The following is a 17,811-nucleotide window of genomic DNA, read 5'->3' on the forward strand; positions in this document are numbered from 1 at the left end:
TAAACACATCCATCCGGATCAAAAATAAAATGAAGGCAGCACCCTCGGGTGAACGCCCAAGGTGAATGAAAACAACGGAACCAGCCGATTAGAAGCCCCATTCACCCAAGCTCAGAACTGGAACCAAAAACAAAGAAAAAATTAAAATGGAGACGTTAAGAAAATTGGCTTGCTTCATCCCCAAACGCCATATCCATTTTGCCATCCAACTTCTAAGGCCTCAGATAAATGAGACAGCGCCATAGAAATGGCAATGCGGAACCATGCTGTAACCTCTGGAGGAAACAAGCCACCCTCCGGGGAAGGAGTAAAGGCCATAGGGACACCTGCGTGCATAGCTGGGAAAGGGTCTGGGGCACGTGCCTCATAGGTCATAGAAACCTTAGAGGCGGATAGCTCAACGCACTCTAAGCTCCCTGGCGTGGGAGAAGAGAGTACTCTAGAAAGGCAATTGGAAAATAACTGATGGGCAGTGATTACCCGGGCCATTTCATATTCATCACAAGACACATTGTCCGTATCAGAGGCATCCTTGTCACGCATATCAAAATCCTCCATAATCTTGGCTGCACACAGTCGGCATACAGAAAAAAAACAACGTAACCGCACCCGTCACAGGGTGCACCGTGCCAGTCACAAAAAGGGCGCACAATCTTGAGAGATCGCGTCAATAAAATAAGGCTATTATTTTCCGAAATGGCCGTGAGCCTAGGTATAGCTACACATTTGCAGATAGAACCATATAACAAACATGATTAAAGTCCCCCCTGTTAAATAACCCCCCTCAGGAGATATTAACCCATGATTCCTTATTAAGATAAGAAGTAGTCCCACTGGGACCCTACCTTGTTACGTTAACAATACATTTCCATATTGATTAATAAAATGAAACTATCTCACCGTTATCTACGCCGTGGAACAGGAACACACCCCTTTAAGTGTGACAGATATTAGTCTCGCTTCTGACATGGACTTGATTGAAGAAAGGTAGGCAGCAAAACTCGTCAACGCTGATTACCAAGGAGCTGTTAATACGAGTCGGGATGGGTTCACAGGAAAACTCTCCCTGAATCTCTGGACTCAAACTTTCATCCATGCTCTCACTGAGAAGCCGACAGGGTTACTTAAAACATTCTCATTGCAAAGAGTACTACCCTACATAAGAGACAATCTCGAACTTCTGAGACTTCTCTGCCAACCTCCTGTGACGAAAGGCAAAGAATGACTGGGGGATGAGGGAAGTGCGGGAGGTATTTAAGCCTTTGGCTGGCGTGTCTTTGCCTCCTCCTGGTGGTCAGGTTCTGTATTTCACAAAATTAATGAATGCAGCTGTGGACTCTTCCCTTTTAAGAAGAAAAGCAATGATCAGTTAAATGATGGTGGAGATAAAAGCATGAGATTAAAATCCTCAATTTCATAAAAGTAAGTTCAATAGAATTATTGCCTAGGCAATTAGCACATCTAGGCAAGTATTCGCTTGCTTTTCCCCAATTACAAACAACATTATAACAGAAAGCAACGGATAGCAACTCCATTTTGGAAGCTACGAGTTGTCATCCCCCCAGTTTGAAGAAAATATTATCATGCTCACAATTCAAACGAGTAGTGATGAATATATAAGATGCAATGAGGAAAGAAGTACAACTGGAAGATATGTACTCTAAGTTTGAAGAACGTGGGTACAAGAAAGAACATTTTGCAGACTGCTTAAATGTGATAGAATTGGTAAACCGGGTAGACTGGTCTTTTCCACAGAAATCAATCCAGAGGTAATGGAGTGCCCATGGATATTATTGGGACATACTACAATATGATACTGCTCTACCATTTAAGTAATTTGAGACCCCTATAGTGGGTTATAAAAAGGGTCGCTCACTGAAGAATGTTGTTATGCCCTGATAATAGATACAGCTATATACAAAGAACATGGCAGGGATCTAGTAGAAATGGTTGTTACCTTTGTAGTGGGTGTACAACCTGTGTGGGGGGGGGGGTGCTAACACAGTAAGTTTTTTTATTCCTCCATTGCTGTACAAACATATTACCAGGTATATTGTATATATGTTGCATTGCCCACGTGGAAAATTATATATAGGAAAGACCCAGTATGACCTATGTACTTGAATGGCTAACCATTGGTCTGCTATATGTGCTGCATTGAATTGTGGCAGTGCGGAACAACAGGAGGCTAAACATTTTTTTAAATATAAACATGCTGTCTCTGAATTGAGATATATTATAATTGATCATGTACTACCTCCAAATAGGGGTGGAAATAGGGGGAAAATGTTGCTCCAAAGTGAGAGTAAGTGCATCTATCTTTTAGACACATTAGGACCTAAATGGTTAAATACTCAACTATATCTTCAATGTTATCTATAGGATGTGGACAATAATGATATGAGGTTGCCGTCTAACTATGATATGTTAGATCTTTAAAATGTGACAATATGTAAGGAGCTTTTATGATGTACATATGTATTTAGATTTTGCTTTTTTCAAAACAGTTGGCCCCTACTAACCTACGTGATACTATCTGTGCATGCGTGGTTGGGCCTGGACGCCACAGAGATTCCGGATGTGGGTAGAACTGTTAGCTTGGGAACTGGGTGAGCACATATATGGTGGTGGTAAGTTTTTTTTTTTATTATTATTGTGTCTGAAGAAGGGGTTGACCCCGAAAACGTTTACATACAGGTAAAGTTTAAAAGTTTACTATGAATTGAAACCAGAGAGTGCCTTCTAAAATTTATGATATATATATATATATATATATATATATATATATATATATATATAGATATATATATATACACACACACATATATATATATATATATATATACACATATATATATATATATACACACACACACACACACACTAGGGTTGCACTGATAATACTATCGGTACTTGTACTCGTGCAAATGCACCGATACATAAACCGATACCTCCAAATTTTAACCATATGCCATCTTGTGGCGTTTTTTTTCTTCTTCAAACTTCATGTTTCCATTTCATTTTAATCTGGAATGGAGACAACAAAAAATTGTTCACTTCTGTTCTGCCATTAAAAATTGCTGTTATTTCTATTATTGTACGTTTGAGAGCAGTGCTCTAAAAGCTGCTACTATACAACTGGAAGCCTACCTGGGAGAGATCAGTGTGCCTCATTCATACAATCCCGTGAAGTAGTGGGCAGTTAATAAACTGAGATTTAATGGACCAAAAATACCTATCTTTCTGCCCCATGCAGTAGTGTGGAAAGTGAAAGACGGTTCAGCTTAGCGTCAAACGTCCTTACTGATAAAAGAAAAAGACTTATAGCTAAACATGCAGAGATGCTTCTGTTCCTTAAAATGAACTTGCCAATAACTTTTGAAACATGTATTCCAATTGCTAGATTGCCTGTTATACTGCTAGTTCTCATCTTGCACAATTATGCTCAAAACATACTGTACACTGAGGAACATCCTTAGAGTGTTCATAGGACATATAGTCCCTCTCTTCCCCTCCACCCTCAGTCATTTGGCCGAAGGTATAGGAAGAGAAAGGGAAAGGCTAAAAAGGTGCAGAGGTGACTGAATTAGAAAGTTAGGAACTAAAACAAAAGATATTTTCCTTTTCTCTGGGAACTTATTGTCTCCTCAGGTACCTTGTCACAATTCATGCAAGATTAATGGGTAGCCTGTAGGAGCAGTGCTTAAGCATAAAATTCAAATTATTACTGAGTTGACATAAGTCACAGGTGTGTGAGTTATGTCAAAAAAGGGGATATGCTTCTTAACACTGTTAATGAGATAATCTCAAGTCACTGGGAACTCAGTTATGTTATAAAATATAACTTTTATTAGCGTTGTTTAAAAAAAGACAGCTTATATATTGTAATACTTTGCTGTCCTCACTTGGATTAAAAACACATCTCCTTTGTATTGTTATACATTATACATCTATTCTTGAGTTGGTTACAACACCGAGGAATATAGAGTATTATATATGAAGCCTAAGTATTTATTGTATTTTCAAAATAAAAAATAGGCCATATGTGTGGCTTGTTTGAAAATTACACCTTGTTGGCTAAATATATTATCTAACAGGTTTAAAGTTCCTGTGTGTTACATGTAGTCCTGATATATTATTAAAATATTATTAGGTAATAAACATGTGATTCTATGGTCAATGTGGTAACAGGGGTATATGGTAATTTTAATTAACTTAAATTCAAGTGTGCATATAGTATTCTGTTTGTGCACAGTTGTTTCTTAAAAGTTCTCTATTGCGGTAACTTTTAATTCTATAATCAAATTCTTAAGTTTATGTTAAAGGGACACTGTACCCAAAAAAATTCTTTCGTGATTCAGATTGAGCATGAAATTTTAAGCAACTTTCTAATTTACTCCTATTATCAATTTTTCTTCATTCTCTTGGTATCTTTATTTGAAATGCAAGAATGTAAGTTTAGATGCCGGCCCATTTTTGGTGAACAACCTGGGTTGTCCTTGCTGGTTGGTGGATAAATTCATCCTCCAATAAAAAAGTGCTGTCCGGAGTTCTGAACCCAAAAAAAAAAAGCTTAGATGCCTTCTTTTTCAAATAAAGTTAGCAAGAGAACGAAGAAAAATTGATAATAGGAGTAAATTAGAAAGTTGCTTAAAATTGCATGCTCTATCTGAATTACAAAATAAATATTTTGGGTTCAGTGTCCCTTTAAATCAAGAGCTGCTGTGTAAATATTAATGTCACACGCTGATATTAGTGTTTGCAGCAAGTTGAATGTCAGGAAAAATGTGCTTCAAATTTGAGCTCCTGTTGTACTATTAAGTCACCTTACATACTATATCACTCATACATGCTGATACTGCATTAGCGAATTATTTTGCAACAAAAATGATACTTTTAATAGCTGATTTCACTCCTGCAGTTATAAATTGAATGTATTGTTACTCTGTAGCTTAAGTAAATAAGGAAAACCAATGTTCCACTTTAAATTCTTTGTACAGTACAGTATATTGTTTTAACTCAGTTACGTTATTTGCTTGCTCTTTTTGAGTTAGTTTATTATGCCCGAGTTGTTTATATACTTCGCTATATGATTGAAAGAGCAACAGGTGTTATTTTAGGGACTGCTTGAAACCTTTAGCTTAGAGTGGTTTCCAGCTTGTTGTTAGTTGTCGCTGTATGTTATAGCTGAATTGTATTGCTATATTCTTGAAAGACATAAATTTCCTAAAATTGCTTAGAGCCTTTTTTGCCACAAGCCGTTTTAAATGAACTGTTAGTTGTCTTTAGCGATGACAGCTGAATTGTGCTACATCACTTAATGCTTATCCGTTTTACCAGTTATGCTATTGTTTCTATGCCCCACTGAAAATGTTTCAAGCTGTTTGACACTACCGTGCCGTTAACTATTGCTGAACCACATTGCTATAGTTATTTCCCTCTGAGGAAGCGTATGTAAAACGCCGCGTCAGGGGTTTCTAATTTTTAAAACTTGCTCTCCTTTGTGTTGTTGATAATAGTGACACTTTATAATTAACAGTTGGTCGCATAGACTAGTACAATACATGTAGTGTTAATTATGAGTAACTGGAATAACTATAGTAATGTGGTTCAACGGTAGTGTCAGCTTGAAACATTTTCAGTGGGGCATAGAAACAATAGCATAACTGGTAAAACGGATTCTTTGTACAGTATATTGTTTTAACTCAACGTTATTTGCTTGCTCTTTTTGAGTTAAAGTGGAACATTGGTTTTCCTTATTTACTTAAGCTACAGAGTAACAATACATTTAATTTATAACTGCAGGAGTGAAACCAGCTATTAAAAGTATCATTTTTGTTGCAAAATAATTTGCTAATGCAGTATCAGCATGTATGAGTGATATAGTATGTAAGGTGACTTAATAGTACAACAGGAGCTCAAATTTGAAGCGCATTTTTCCTGACATTCAACTTGCTGCAAACACTAATATCAGCGAGTGACATTAATATTTACACAGCAGCTCTTGATTTAACAAACTTAAGAATTTGATTATAGAATTAAAAGTTACCGCAATAGAGAACTTTTAAGAAACAACTGTGCACAAACAGAATACTATATGCACACTTGAATTTAAGTTAATTAAAATTACCATATACCCCTGTTACCACATTGACCATAGAATCACATGTTTATTACCTAATAATATTTTAAGTAATATATCAGGACTACATGTAACACACAGGAACTTTAAACCTGTTAGATAATATATTTAGCCAACAAGGTGTAATTTTCAAACAAGCCACACATATGGCCAATTTTTTATTTTGAAAATACAATAAATACTTAGGCTTCATATATAATACTCTATATTCCTCGGTGTTGTAACCAACTCAAGAATAGATGTATAATGTATAACAATACAAAGGAGGTGTGTTTTTTATCCAAGTGAGGACAGCAAAGTATTACAATATATAAGCTGTCTTTTTTTAAACAACGCTAATAAAAGTTATATTTTATAACATAACTGAGTTCCCAGTGACTTGAGATTATCTCATTAACAGTGTTAAGAAACATATCCCCTTTTTTGACATAACTCACGCAGAGGTGACTGAAGTTTACAAAAAATATAAAGAAAAACTGTCTTAAAAAGAACAGGGTGGACCGTGGACTCGTCATATCTTAAAAGAAATTAATTTATCAGGTAAGCATAAATTTACTTTTCTTTTACAAAGATATGACGAGTCCACGGATTTCATCCTTACTTGTGGGAAAGCAATACCAAAGCAAAAGGACACTGCTTGAAGAACCTTTCTCCTAAACATAGCCTCAGAAGAAGCAAAAAGTATCAAATTTGTAAAATTTGGAAAAAGTGTGAAGGGACGACCAAGTCGTAGCCTTACAAATCTGTTCAACAGATGCATCGTATTTAAAGGCCCATGTGGAAACCACAGCCCCAGTAGAATGAGCCGTAATTCTTTCAGGAGGCTGCTGTCCAGCAGTCTCATATGCCAGGCGGATGATACTTCTCAGCCAAAAAGAAAGAGGTAGCCGTAGCTTTTTGACCCCTACGCTTTCCAGAATAAACAATGAAGATGATTGACGGAAATCCTTAGTTGACTGTAAGTAAAACTTTAAGGCACGGAACACATCCAAATTTTGCAACATACGCTCCTTCTTAGAAGAAGGGTTAGGACACAAGGAAGGAACAACAATTTCCTGATTAATAATCTTATTTGAAACAACCTTAGGAAGGAATCCAGGTTTGGAACGCAACACCACCTTATCAGAATGAAAAATGAGATAAGGAGAATCACACTGTAGCGCTGAAAGCTCAGAAACTCTTCGAGCAGAAGAAATAGCAACTAAAAACAGAACTTTCCAAGATAACAATTAAATATCTATGGAATGCATGGGTTCAAACTGAATCCCTTGAAGAACTCTAAGAACTAAATTCAAACTCCAGGGAGGAGTAATTGGTCTAAATACAGGCTTAATTCTGTTTAGAGCCTGACAAAAAGACTGAACATCTGGCACATCTGCCAAACGTTTGTGAAACAAAATTGACAATGCAGAAATTTGTCCCTTTAAGGAACTCGCTGATAAGCCTTTCTCCAAACCTTCTTGGAGAAAGGACAAAATCCTAGGAATCCTATGAGTAACCCTTGGATTCACACCAATAAAGATATTTATGCCACATCTTATGATAGATCTTTCTAGTGACAGGCTTTCTGACCTGTATCAAAGTACTGATAAACGAATCAGAGAATCCTCGCTTCGATAAAATCAAGCGCTCAATCTCCACGCAGTTAGCTGCAGAGAAATTAGATTTGGATGTTGGAAAGGACCTTGAATGAGAAGGTCCTGTCTCAAAGGAAGTTTCCACCGTGGCAGAGAAGACATGTCCACTAGATCCGCATACCAAGTCCTGCGTGGCCACGCAGGCGCTATCAGGATCACTGAAGCTCTCTCCTGTTTGATTCAAGCAATCACGCGTGGAAGGAGAGGAAACGGTGGAAACACATAAGCTAGGCTGAACGACCAAGGCACTGCCAAGGCATCTATCAGTTCAGCCTGGGGATCTCTTGACCTGGATCCGTATCTTGGAAGCTTGGCATTCTGTCGAGATGCCATCAGATCCAATTCCGGTCTGCCCCATCGGAAAATCAATGAGGCAAATACCTCCGGGTGACGTTCCCACTCCCCTGGATGAAAAGTCTGTCGACATAGAAAATCCGCTTCCCAGTTCTCTACTCTTGGGATGTAGATTGCTGACAGATGACAAGAGTGGGCCTCTGCCCAACGGATTATCTTGGATACTTCTCTCATTGCTAAGGAACTCCTTGTTCCCCTTTGATGATTGATATAAGCCACAGTCATGTTGTCGTCCGACTGGAATCTGATTAATTTGGCCGAAACCAACTGAGGCCATGCGTGAAGCGCATTGAATATTGCTCTCAGTTCCAGAATATTGATTGGAAGTAGAGACTCCACCTGAGTCCAAAGACCCTGAGCCTTCAGGGAATTCCAGACTGCGCCCCAGCCCAGACGGCTGGCGTCCATTGTCACTATCACCCACGTGGGTCTGCGGAAACAAGTGCCCTGGGACAGATGATCCGGTGACAACCACCAAAGAAGAGAGTCTCTGGTCTCTTGATCCAGATTTATCTGAGGAGATAAATTCGCATAGTCCCCATTCCACTGTCGATGTCCATTGCCGCTACCATTAATCCAATTACCTCCATACACTGAGCCACTGATGGCCGAGGAATGGACTGAAGTGCTCGGCAAGTATTTAGAATCTCTGATTTTCTGACCTCCGTCAGAAATATTTTCATCGCTACCGAGTCTATGAAAGTTCCCAAGAAAGGAACCCTTGTCTGTGGAACAAGAGAACTTTTCTCTATGTTCACCTTAAAACCGTGAGTTCTCAGGAAAGACAACACTGTGTCCGTGTGAGACCTTGTCAGTTGATATGTTGACGCTTGGATCAGAATATCGTCCAGATAAGGAGCCACTGCTATGCCAACCCGAAGGGAAGAGCCACAAACTGATAATGTTTGTCCAAGAAGGCAAACCTTAGAAACTGATGATGATCCTTGTGGATAGGAATATGAAGGTAAGCATCCTTTAAGACCACGGTAGTCATATATTGACCCTCCTGGATCATTGGTAAAATTGTTTGTATAGTCTCCATCTTGAATGATGGGACTGAGAAATTTGTTTAGACCCTTGAGGTCTAATATGGGTCGGAAAGTTCCCATCTTTTTTTGGGAACCACGAATAGATTTGAGTAAAACCCCTGTCCCTGTCCCAATACTGGAACCGGACAAATCACTCCCATGGTAAAAAGGTTTTTTACACAGCGTAAGAACGCCTCTCTTTTAATCTGGTTTGCAGATAATCCTGAAAGATGAAATCTCCCTCTTGGAAGAAAATCCTTGAATTCCAATTGATAACTGTGGGTCACTATCTCTAGTGCCCAGGGGTCCTGAACATCTCTTGCCCAAGCCTGGGCAAAGAACGAGAGTCTGCCCCCTACTAAATCCGGTCCCGGTTCGGGGGCCGCCCCTTCATGCTGTCTTAGTAGCAGCAGTGGGCTTTTTAGATTGTTTACCCTTATTCCAGTTCTGGTTGGGTCTCCAAACTGACTTAGATTGGGTAAAGTCCCCTTCCTGCTTTGTGGAAGAGGAGGAAGTGGGGGTCCACCCTTAAAGTTCCGAAAGGAACGAAAATTATATTGTTTACCCCTCATCTTAACAGACTTATCCTGAGGTAGGGCATGGCCTTTACCTCCTGTAATGTCAGAAATAATCTCCTTCAATTCAGGCACAAAAAGGGTCTTACCTTTAAAAGGAATAGCCAAAAGCTTAGTTTTTGATGACACATCAGCAGACCAAAATTTGAGGCACAACGCTCTACGTGCTAAAATAGCAAATCCTGCATTTTTCGCCGCTAATTTTGCAATTTGAAAAGCGGCATCAGTAATAAAAGAATTAGCTAGTTTGAGAGCTTTAATTCTATCCAAAATGTCATCTAACGGGGTCTCCACCTTAACAGACTCCTATAGAGCCTCAAACCAAAAAGCTGCTGCAGTAGTTACTGGAACAATGCAAGCCGTAGGTTGTAAAAGAAACCCCTGATTAATAAATCATTTCTTTAGAAGACCCTCTAATTTTTTATCCATAGGATCTTTGAAAGCACAACTGTCCTCAATGGCTATAGTTGTACGCTTAGCCAGGTTAGATATTGCTCCCTCTACCTTAGGGACAGTTTGCCACGAGTCCCGAATGGCGTCTGATATGGGAAACATATTCTTAAAAGTAGGAGGGGAAGAAAACGGTATACCTGGTCTATCCCATTCCTTTTTTATAATTTCCGAAATTCTCTTAGGAACCGGAAAAACATCAGTGTAAGCAGGTATTTCTAGATATTTATCCATTTTACACAATTTCTCTGGTGGTATCACAATAGTGTCACAATCATCCAGAGTCGCTAAAACCTCCCGAAGTAATAGGCGGAGGTGTTCAAGCTTAAATTTAAAGGACATAGTGTCCAAATCTGTCTGAGGTAATACATTCCCTGAGTCTGAGATTTCTCTCTCAGACAGTAATTCCCTGACCCCCAACTCAGAACACTGTGAGGGTATATCGGAAATAGCTAATACAGCATCAGAGGATTCAGTATTTCCATTAATACCTGACCTACTGTGTTTACCTTGTAACACTGGTAATTTAGATAATACCTCTGTAAGGGTAGTTGACATAACTGCAACCATCTCCTGCAGAGTAAAGGAATTAGACGCACTAGATGTACTAGACGTCGCTTGCGTGGGCGTTAAAGGTTGTGACACTTGGGGAGAATTGGATGGCATATCCTGATTTTCTTCAACTGAGAATCTTCCTTAGACACACTATCTTTACTTAAAATATGCTCTTTACAATGTAAGGCCCTTTCAGTACAAGAGGTACACAATGTAAGAGGGGGTTCCACAATGGCATCTAAACACATAGAACACTGAGTTTCCTCAAAGTCAGACATGATGAACAGACCAGAAAGTTGTTTAAACACTTTAATAAATGCTTTAAACCGTGCTTATAAACGTTAATTTTACTCCAAAATTAACACTATCCTAAATAATGCTTCCAAAAAGTATTGCACCCAGATTATTAAAGGATCCTCAGCAATGTGTAGAACAGCTGCCAGGCAAAATACTGTGCTCGTGTCGACCGTGGAAATCTGCCCAATTCCACTATAACAATATGCAACATGGGAATGTCCACAGCACAATTTGCTTAAAAAGTATCTTTATTGACAAAAGATAGAGCGACGTTTCGTGACTACTGTCACTTAATCATGCTATACATACAATACTCAGAGGTAGCTCTTTTAAACAGTTATCTTGGCGCCAATACATTTTACTCTTGAGCGCCACCTGCTGCACAAAATATCTTACTCTTCAAGCCTTCAAAATTTATACAATTTACAACAAGATACTTTTTGTTAAAGATACATAGTTTAATGTTGTAGGATAGTATGTCTGCTGTAAAAATGTTTAAACTATGTATCTTTAACAAAAAGTATCTTGTTGTAAATTGTATAAATTTTGAAGGCTTGAAGAGTAAGATATTTTGTGCAGCAGGTGGCGCTCAAGAGTAAAATGTATTGGCGCCAAGATAACTGTTTAAAAGAGCTACCTCTGAGTATTGTATGTATAGCATGATTAAGTGACAGTAGTCACGAAACGTCGCTCTATCTTTTGTCAATAAAGATACTTTTTAAGCAAATTGTGCTGTGGACATTCCCATGTTGCAGATTATTAAAGGAAGGATAATCTGCTAAACAGTATTTATAGCCATATATAATAAGTCCCCAGGGTACTTAGAAAGGACTCGACAGTAATCCGGAGAGATATATAGATTATATATATATATATATATATATATATATATATATATATATATATATATATATATATACACACACACACACACACACACACACACACACACACACACATACATAAACCGTGTTATTTTGTAAAAGAAAAGGTACCGGTACACACACACAAAAAAAAAGGTGCCAGTACTCATTGATTTTTGATTGATATATTCTGCTAAGTAACTTTGCGAAAAGCAAAAGGGACAAGATTATTTACAATGTTTGGTGTATTTTGTAGCCCCCTCTTATGAAAACTAGAGTATTTAAATGAAAATTATAAATACTACTTCTTATGAGTTGGTAGAGCTGCGGGTACTCAAAATAGTTTCGAATTTTAACTTTGTATACAATTTTCTGGCATTGTGTGCAGTAGCATGTACCTACCTTTTGCTGGATAACTTCTTCCAACCATGTGCAACAAGCATACAGAATCCCATGCTAGGAACGTATAATACTCTTTCTGCCACAACAAATCCAACAGGAAAGAAGAGATTTGATGCAGGTATGAAAGGCAAAACAATCAGGCAAAGTGCCTAAAGAAAGAAATAAATTAAAAAAAATGATCATAATACTGCTAACACTAGTTATGAAATACACCTAAATTATAAAATATTTGTACAAATAAATTTAATTGCATTTATTCATTTTAAATTTTAGAGTACCTGTGACATACAGTTTTAATGTAGACATAGAATCCTTTAATGAACAAAAAACTAATTCAAAATTGTGATCAAGCATTAAAGTGATGGTAAATTTAACTAAAAAAATTCAAAATCTGTATTATTTTATGCATAAAGATCAATGCAAATATTTTTTATTTCTTCCCAGGTTTTTATCTTTTTATCCCCCCTCCGCCTGCCCACTTTCCTTTATTATTTTTCTTCCTAAGGTGACGTTTTCACCTCTAATCTAATTGGCTTAATAGCCACATTACATTAAGGGGGGGGGGGGGCATTGCTGAGCTGCTGTGTGGCTTGTGAGAATGGTAAAAAAAGAATGGTAAATCCCTTTTTATTTTTTTTTACATACATTTATATTGACCTTTATACATAAAATAATAACTCGCTTATTGAGAAAAAAAGTCCCAAAACAAAAAATCGGATGAAAATAAATTCAGTAATACAACTTTCATTCCTGTATAATAAACACGTGTACAATAGTGCAAAAAATGGCACTCCGTGCCACCACGCTATCCTGAACGTTTCGTGCCCGTTAGCAGCACTTCATCAGGATTTTATTATACAGGAATAAAAGTTAAAGTTTTACTGCATTCATTGGCATCCAATTTTGTTTTTGGCTTTCAAGAAGCAAGTATTTTGGAGCGACAGGCAGCTCCATCCCTAGTGAGTGAGATCCTCTGTCAAGTGACTGAAGGCACCCACACCACAATATTCTGGAAAGGATTTGAAGGTAACGGGTGTACCAGCCAAGGCTCAGTTATACCCGGAGAAGCAGCGGATCATAGAGAAAGCGCCGGCACTGCCCTACGCGGTGAGTCACTTTAACATAGTGCTATCTTTGTGAATGCATAGATGTTGCATGATATACTCAAGTCATAGCACTATCGAAAGTAAAATAATTGCAAATTGTACATCTTGTGAGTAAACGCCAAAGATCTGTAACACTAAGGAATTAGTTACACAATGGCTTCTTTAACAAGTCATTGAAGCATTGAGTTGTGAATAATATGCTTTGAAAATAATAACTTCAGCGCTTATATAAGGATCACGGTGGTTTATGGTTCATATACATACAGTATTTAAAATTTTGATTTCCGATTAGTTAAAAATGTACCATCACTTTGAGAACTAAAATTATCAATCTATTCTTTTTTTGCCCGATGTTTTCTTTACAACTAGAAGACATTCACAAATAATTTAATAAGTATTACTGAAAATACCATGTACTGATATTTTGCAGCTAAAATTACACATAAATGTATAACACATAAGTAGCTATTTAAATAAAAAAGATAAAACCTGCAACTATAAAACTGAACATTCATTTTAATCCCAGTGGCATTTATAGCAAAGTTCTAAAAAAACAAATACATCACAATATAAGGAATTAACAAAATAGGACATTCTCTACCACCTACAGCTTCAAAAGCTTACAAAGCAGAGCAAATATCCTTTTTTTTTATTACTCTGCTTAAACTTTTAATTATTAAAATTGCATTACGCATAACCTTTTCCCCATTTTTTATTACTTTAATATTGAAAAAGCACAAACACTGTCTGCATGAGGATATTTTTTAACTCAATGCTGCCACGCAGTGGACAATTTTTAAATTAAAAATAAACTAGCAAAACATTTTGATAAACCAAATGCTACAAATACATTTATCTTATTAAAGTGATTGTAAATGCAAGCGTTTTCGAAACAGTGCCACAGTGTTAATTTCGTCGACTAAAACTAGACTAAAATGAGTATTAAACTAAAGAAATTCTGATAACTAAAATACGACTAAAACGGCATTTTAGTCAAAAGACTATGACTAAAACTAAATCAAAATGACATTTTAGTTAAGACTAAATAAAAATTTGCTGACAAAAATATTTTATGCAAGGTGTTATAATCAATCCATATCTAATTACTGCTCTGTTGTAAAATTTACGAAACTTAATTTTATAAAATTTTAAGATAAAGACATGTTATATATCACAACAGTTAAATCTGTTAAATCTGTATTGCATGTTCAAACCTTAATACCATAAATAAAAACAGGTTAATAAACCTTTACTCCAGGAGTAATTTATCATGAGTTTGGAAGTTCTAGAACAGTGCTAATATCGCTGCCGAAAAATGTTTGAATCTGTGATCAATCAATTGATTCTTCCTATAGAAATAAACATAACCCACGAGTATGGGTTTAAGTTATGCTGTGCCTGTGCTAGCTGCAGAAACATTTTGTTATGTTGAGTAACTTGATACTTGTTTTAATTATTAACAGAGAAAAGTTAAAGTTTTTATATTGGGTAATATGTGCAATACAGTTTACAGATTTTTTTTATATTTTAAAGTTGCACTTCTGTTTGTTTATGAAACTTGATTTTATTTAAAGGGCCATGAAACCCACATTTTTTCTTTCATGATTTAGAAAGAGAATGCAATTTTAAACATCTTTCTAATTTACTTATATTATCTAATTTGTTTTATTCTCTTGATATTCTTTTGCTGAAAAGCATATCTAGATATGCTCAGTAGCTGCTGATTGGTTGCTGCACATAGAAGCCTCATGTGATTGGCTCATCATGTGCATTGCTTTTTCTTCAACTAAGGATATCTAAAAAATGAAGCAAAATAAATAATAGAAGTAAATTTTAATGTTGTTTAAATTTGTATTCTCTATCTGAATCATGAAAGAAAGATTTTGTGTTTAGTGGCCCTTTAATTTTAAGTTTAATAAAGACGTTATATATCACAACGGCTAAATCTGTGTCTGTATTGCATGTTTAAACCTTAATACCATAAATAATAACAGGTGTTACGTTTAACTCCTGGAGTATATAATCAGTTTGCAAATAATAGAGAAATGCTTAAATAATGCAGTACACTTTAACTAAACCCCTTCGATTTTAGTTGACTAAAATCTACTAGAAATTTAGTAGACTAAAATCTACTGGAAATTCAGTCGACTAAAACTAGACTAAAACAACTCAGATGACTAAAATACGACTAAAACTAAAATGGCATTTTAGTCAAAAGACTAAAACTAAGACTAAATCGAAACGTCAAAATTAACACTGCAGTGCCGTATGGCTAGCACAGTTATTGGATAAGGGGCTAAAATGTCACCTCATGGGAAAAAAGATAGCTACAAAAAAAAAGTTAACATACATTCACATAAATTTCATGACATGAATGTTAATTTTATTTAGTGCACTGATACAGCCTAGTGTTTTTAAAAGTGCTAGCATTTACAATCTCTTTAAGATGAGCTAACCTGCACCTTGATTGGCTGGAGCATAACCAGCTATAACTGGTGTAAACTATGATAACTTTCCAGACAACACAGTTTACCTTATATTTTGTTTTCTTACCATTAAAACAGTTTTGGAAGAGTCTCCAGGATATCGGACACTGAACACCACCAATACTCCCAGAACACTAAAGAAAATCAATGTAGCCAAATTCCTGATATCTAGAATAGATTCAACCAATGGAATTGTTCCCATTGTCCAATCACAACACAATTCTGATGGATTAAGGAGGAGCCAGGCATTTACAGGAAGCAGATAATTAAATGTCAACTGTCTTGCAGGTGTTGTACTGACTGCTGCAGGATTATCAAACCTGGAAATATATCAAGCAAATGTAGTTGTCATAATGGTTAATAAAAATTAATCTTTAACAATGATTGGAATTTTTTTTTAAATGATTGGAAACATCGTATTTTCGAGCTGCAGGAATTGTGAATTAAAAAAAAAAAATTATGCTTACCTGATAAATTTCTTTCTTTACGGATATGGAGAGTCCACAACGTCATCAATTACTAATGAAATGTCACTCCTGGCCAGCAGGAGGAGGCAAAGAGCACTACAGCAAAGCTGTTAAGTGTCACTCCCCTACCCATAATCCCTAGTCATTTGAACAAAGGGAAATGGAAAAAGGAATAACACAAAGGTGTAGAGGTGCCTGAGGTTTAGTAAAAAAATAACCGTCTTAAACTAAAGGGTGGGGTTGTGGACTCTCCACATCCGGAAAGAAATGTATCAGGTAAGCATAAATTATGTTTTCTTTCCTAAGATATGGAGAGTACACAACGTCATCAATAACTAGTGAGAACCAATACCCAAGCTAGAGGACACAGATGACTAGGAAGGGAGAACAAGACAGACAGACCTAAACAGAAGGCACCACCACTTGAAGAACCTTTCTCCCAAAAAAAAGCCTCAGCCGAGGAAAAAGTACCAAATTTGAAAAATTTTGAAAATGTATGCAAAGAGGACCAAGTTGCAGCCTTGCAAATCTGTTCCACAGATGCTTCATTTTTGAAAGCCCAAGAAGAGGAGACAGCCGTAATTCTCTCTGACCAGCAGTCTCATAAGCAAAACGAATTATACTTCTCAATCAGAGGGAAAGAAGTAGCAGTAGCCTTCTGCCCTTTAAGCTTTCCAGAGAAAGACAAACGGGGCAGAGGATTGGCGAAATTCCTTAGTCGCCTGTAGGTAGAATTTTAGAGCACGCACAACGTCCAAGTTGTGCAACAGACGTTCCTTATGAGAAGAAGTATTAGGACACAGAAAAGGAACAATAATTTCCTGATTAATATTTCTATCCGAAACCACTTTAGGAAGAAAACCCAACTTAGTACGAAGAACCACCTTATCAGTATGAAAGATAAGGTAAGGCTAATCACACTGCAAAACTGAGAGTTCTGAGACTGAGCAGAAGAGATAGCAATACGAAACAAAACTTTCCAAGATAACAACTTAATATCTATGGAGTGCAACGGCTCAAACGGAGCCTGCTGCAAAATTTTAAGAACAAGGTTAATGCACCAAGGAGGAGCAACAGGAACACAGGCCCGATTCTGACCAGGGCCTGACAAAAGGATTGCACATCTGGCAAATCCGCCAGACGCTTGTGTAACAAAATGGATAATGCAGAAATCTGACCCTTCAGAGTACTGACTGACAAACCCTTCTCCAGACCTTCCTGGAGAAAAGACAAAATCCTAAGAATCCTGACCCTACTCCGAGTAGCCCCTGGATTCACACCAGTGAAGATATTTACGTTATATCTTATGGTAACTCTTTCTAGTAACAGGCTTGCGAGCCTAAAGCAGGGTCTCAATGACCGACTCAGAAAAACCACACTTAGACAAAACTAGGCGTTCACTCTCCAAGCAGTCAGCTTCAGAGAAAAGAGATTTGGATGAAGGAATGG

At 37.0% G+C, this 17,811-nt stretch overlaps 1 protein-coding gene across 1 annotated transcript in view; it reads right to left on the reverse strand.

The window, feature by feature from the left end:
* Positions 1 to 17,811, reverse strand: part of TMTC3 (transmembrane O-mannosyltransferase targeting cadherins 3) — a 405,658-nt gene that overhangs the window by 209,712 nt on the left and 178,135 nt on the right. The window contains exons 8-9 of the mRNA XM_053719235.1: positions 15,963 to 16,215; positions 12,304 to 12,452 (exon numbers count right to left, since the gene is read on the reverse strand). Coding sequence (XP_053575210.1) covers positions 12,304 to 12,452; positions 15,963 to 16,215 — 402 coding nt within the window. The remainder of the gene's footprint in view (positions 1 to 12,303; positions 12,453 to 15,962; positions 16,216 to 17,811) is intronic.

This window comes from Bombina bombina, chromosome 6 (assembly GCF_027579735.1).
Source record: "Bombina bombina isolate aBomBom1 chromosome 6, aBomBom1.pri, whole genome shotgun sequence".
Classification (NCBI taxonomy): Eukaryota; Metazoa; Chordata; class Amphibia; order Anura; family Bombinatoridae; genus Bombina; species Bombina bombina.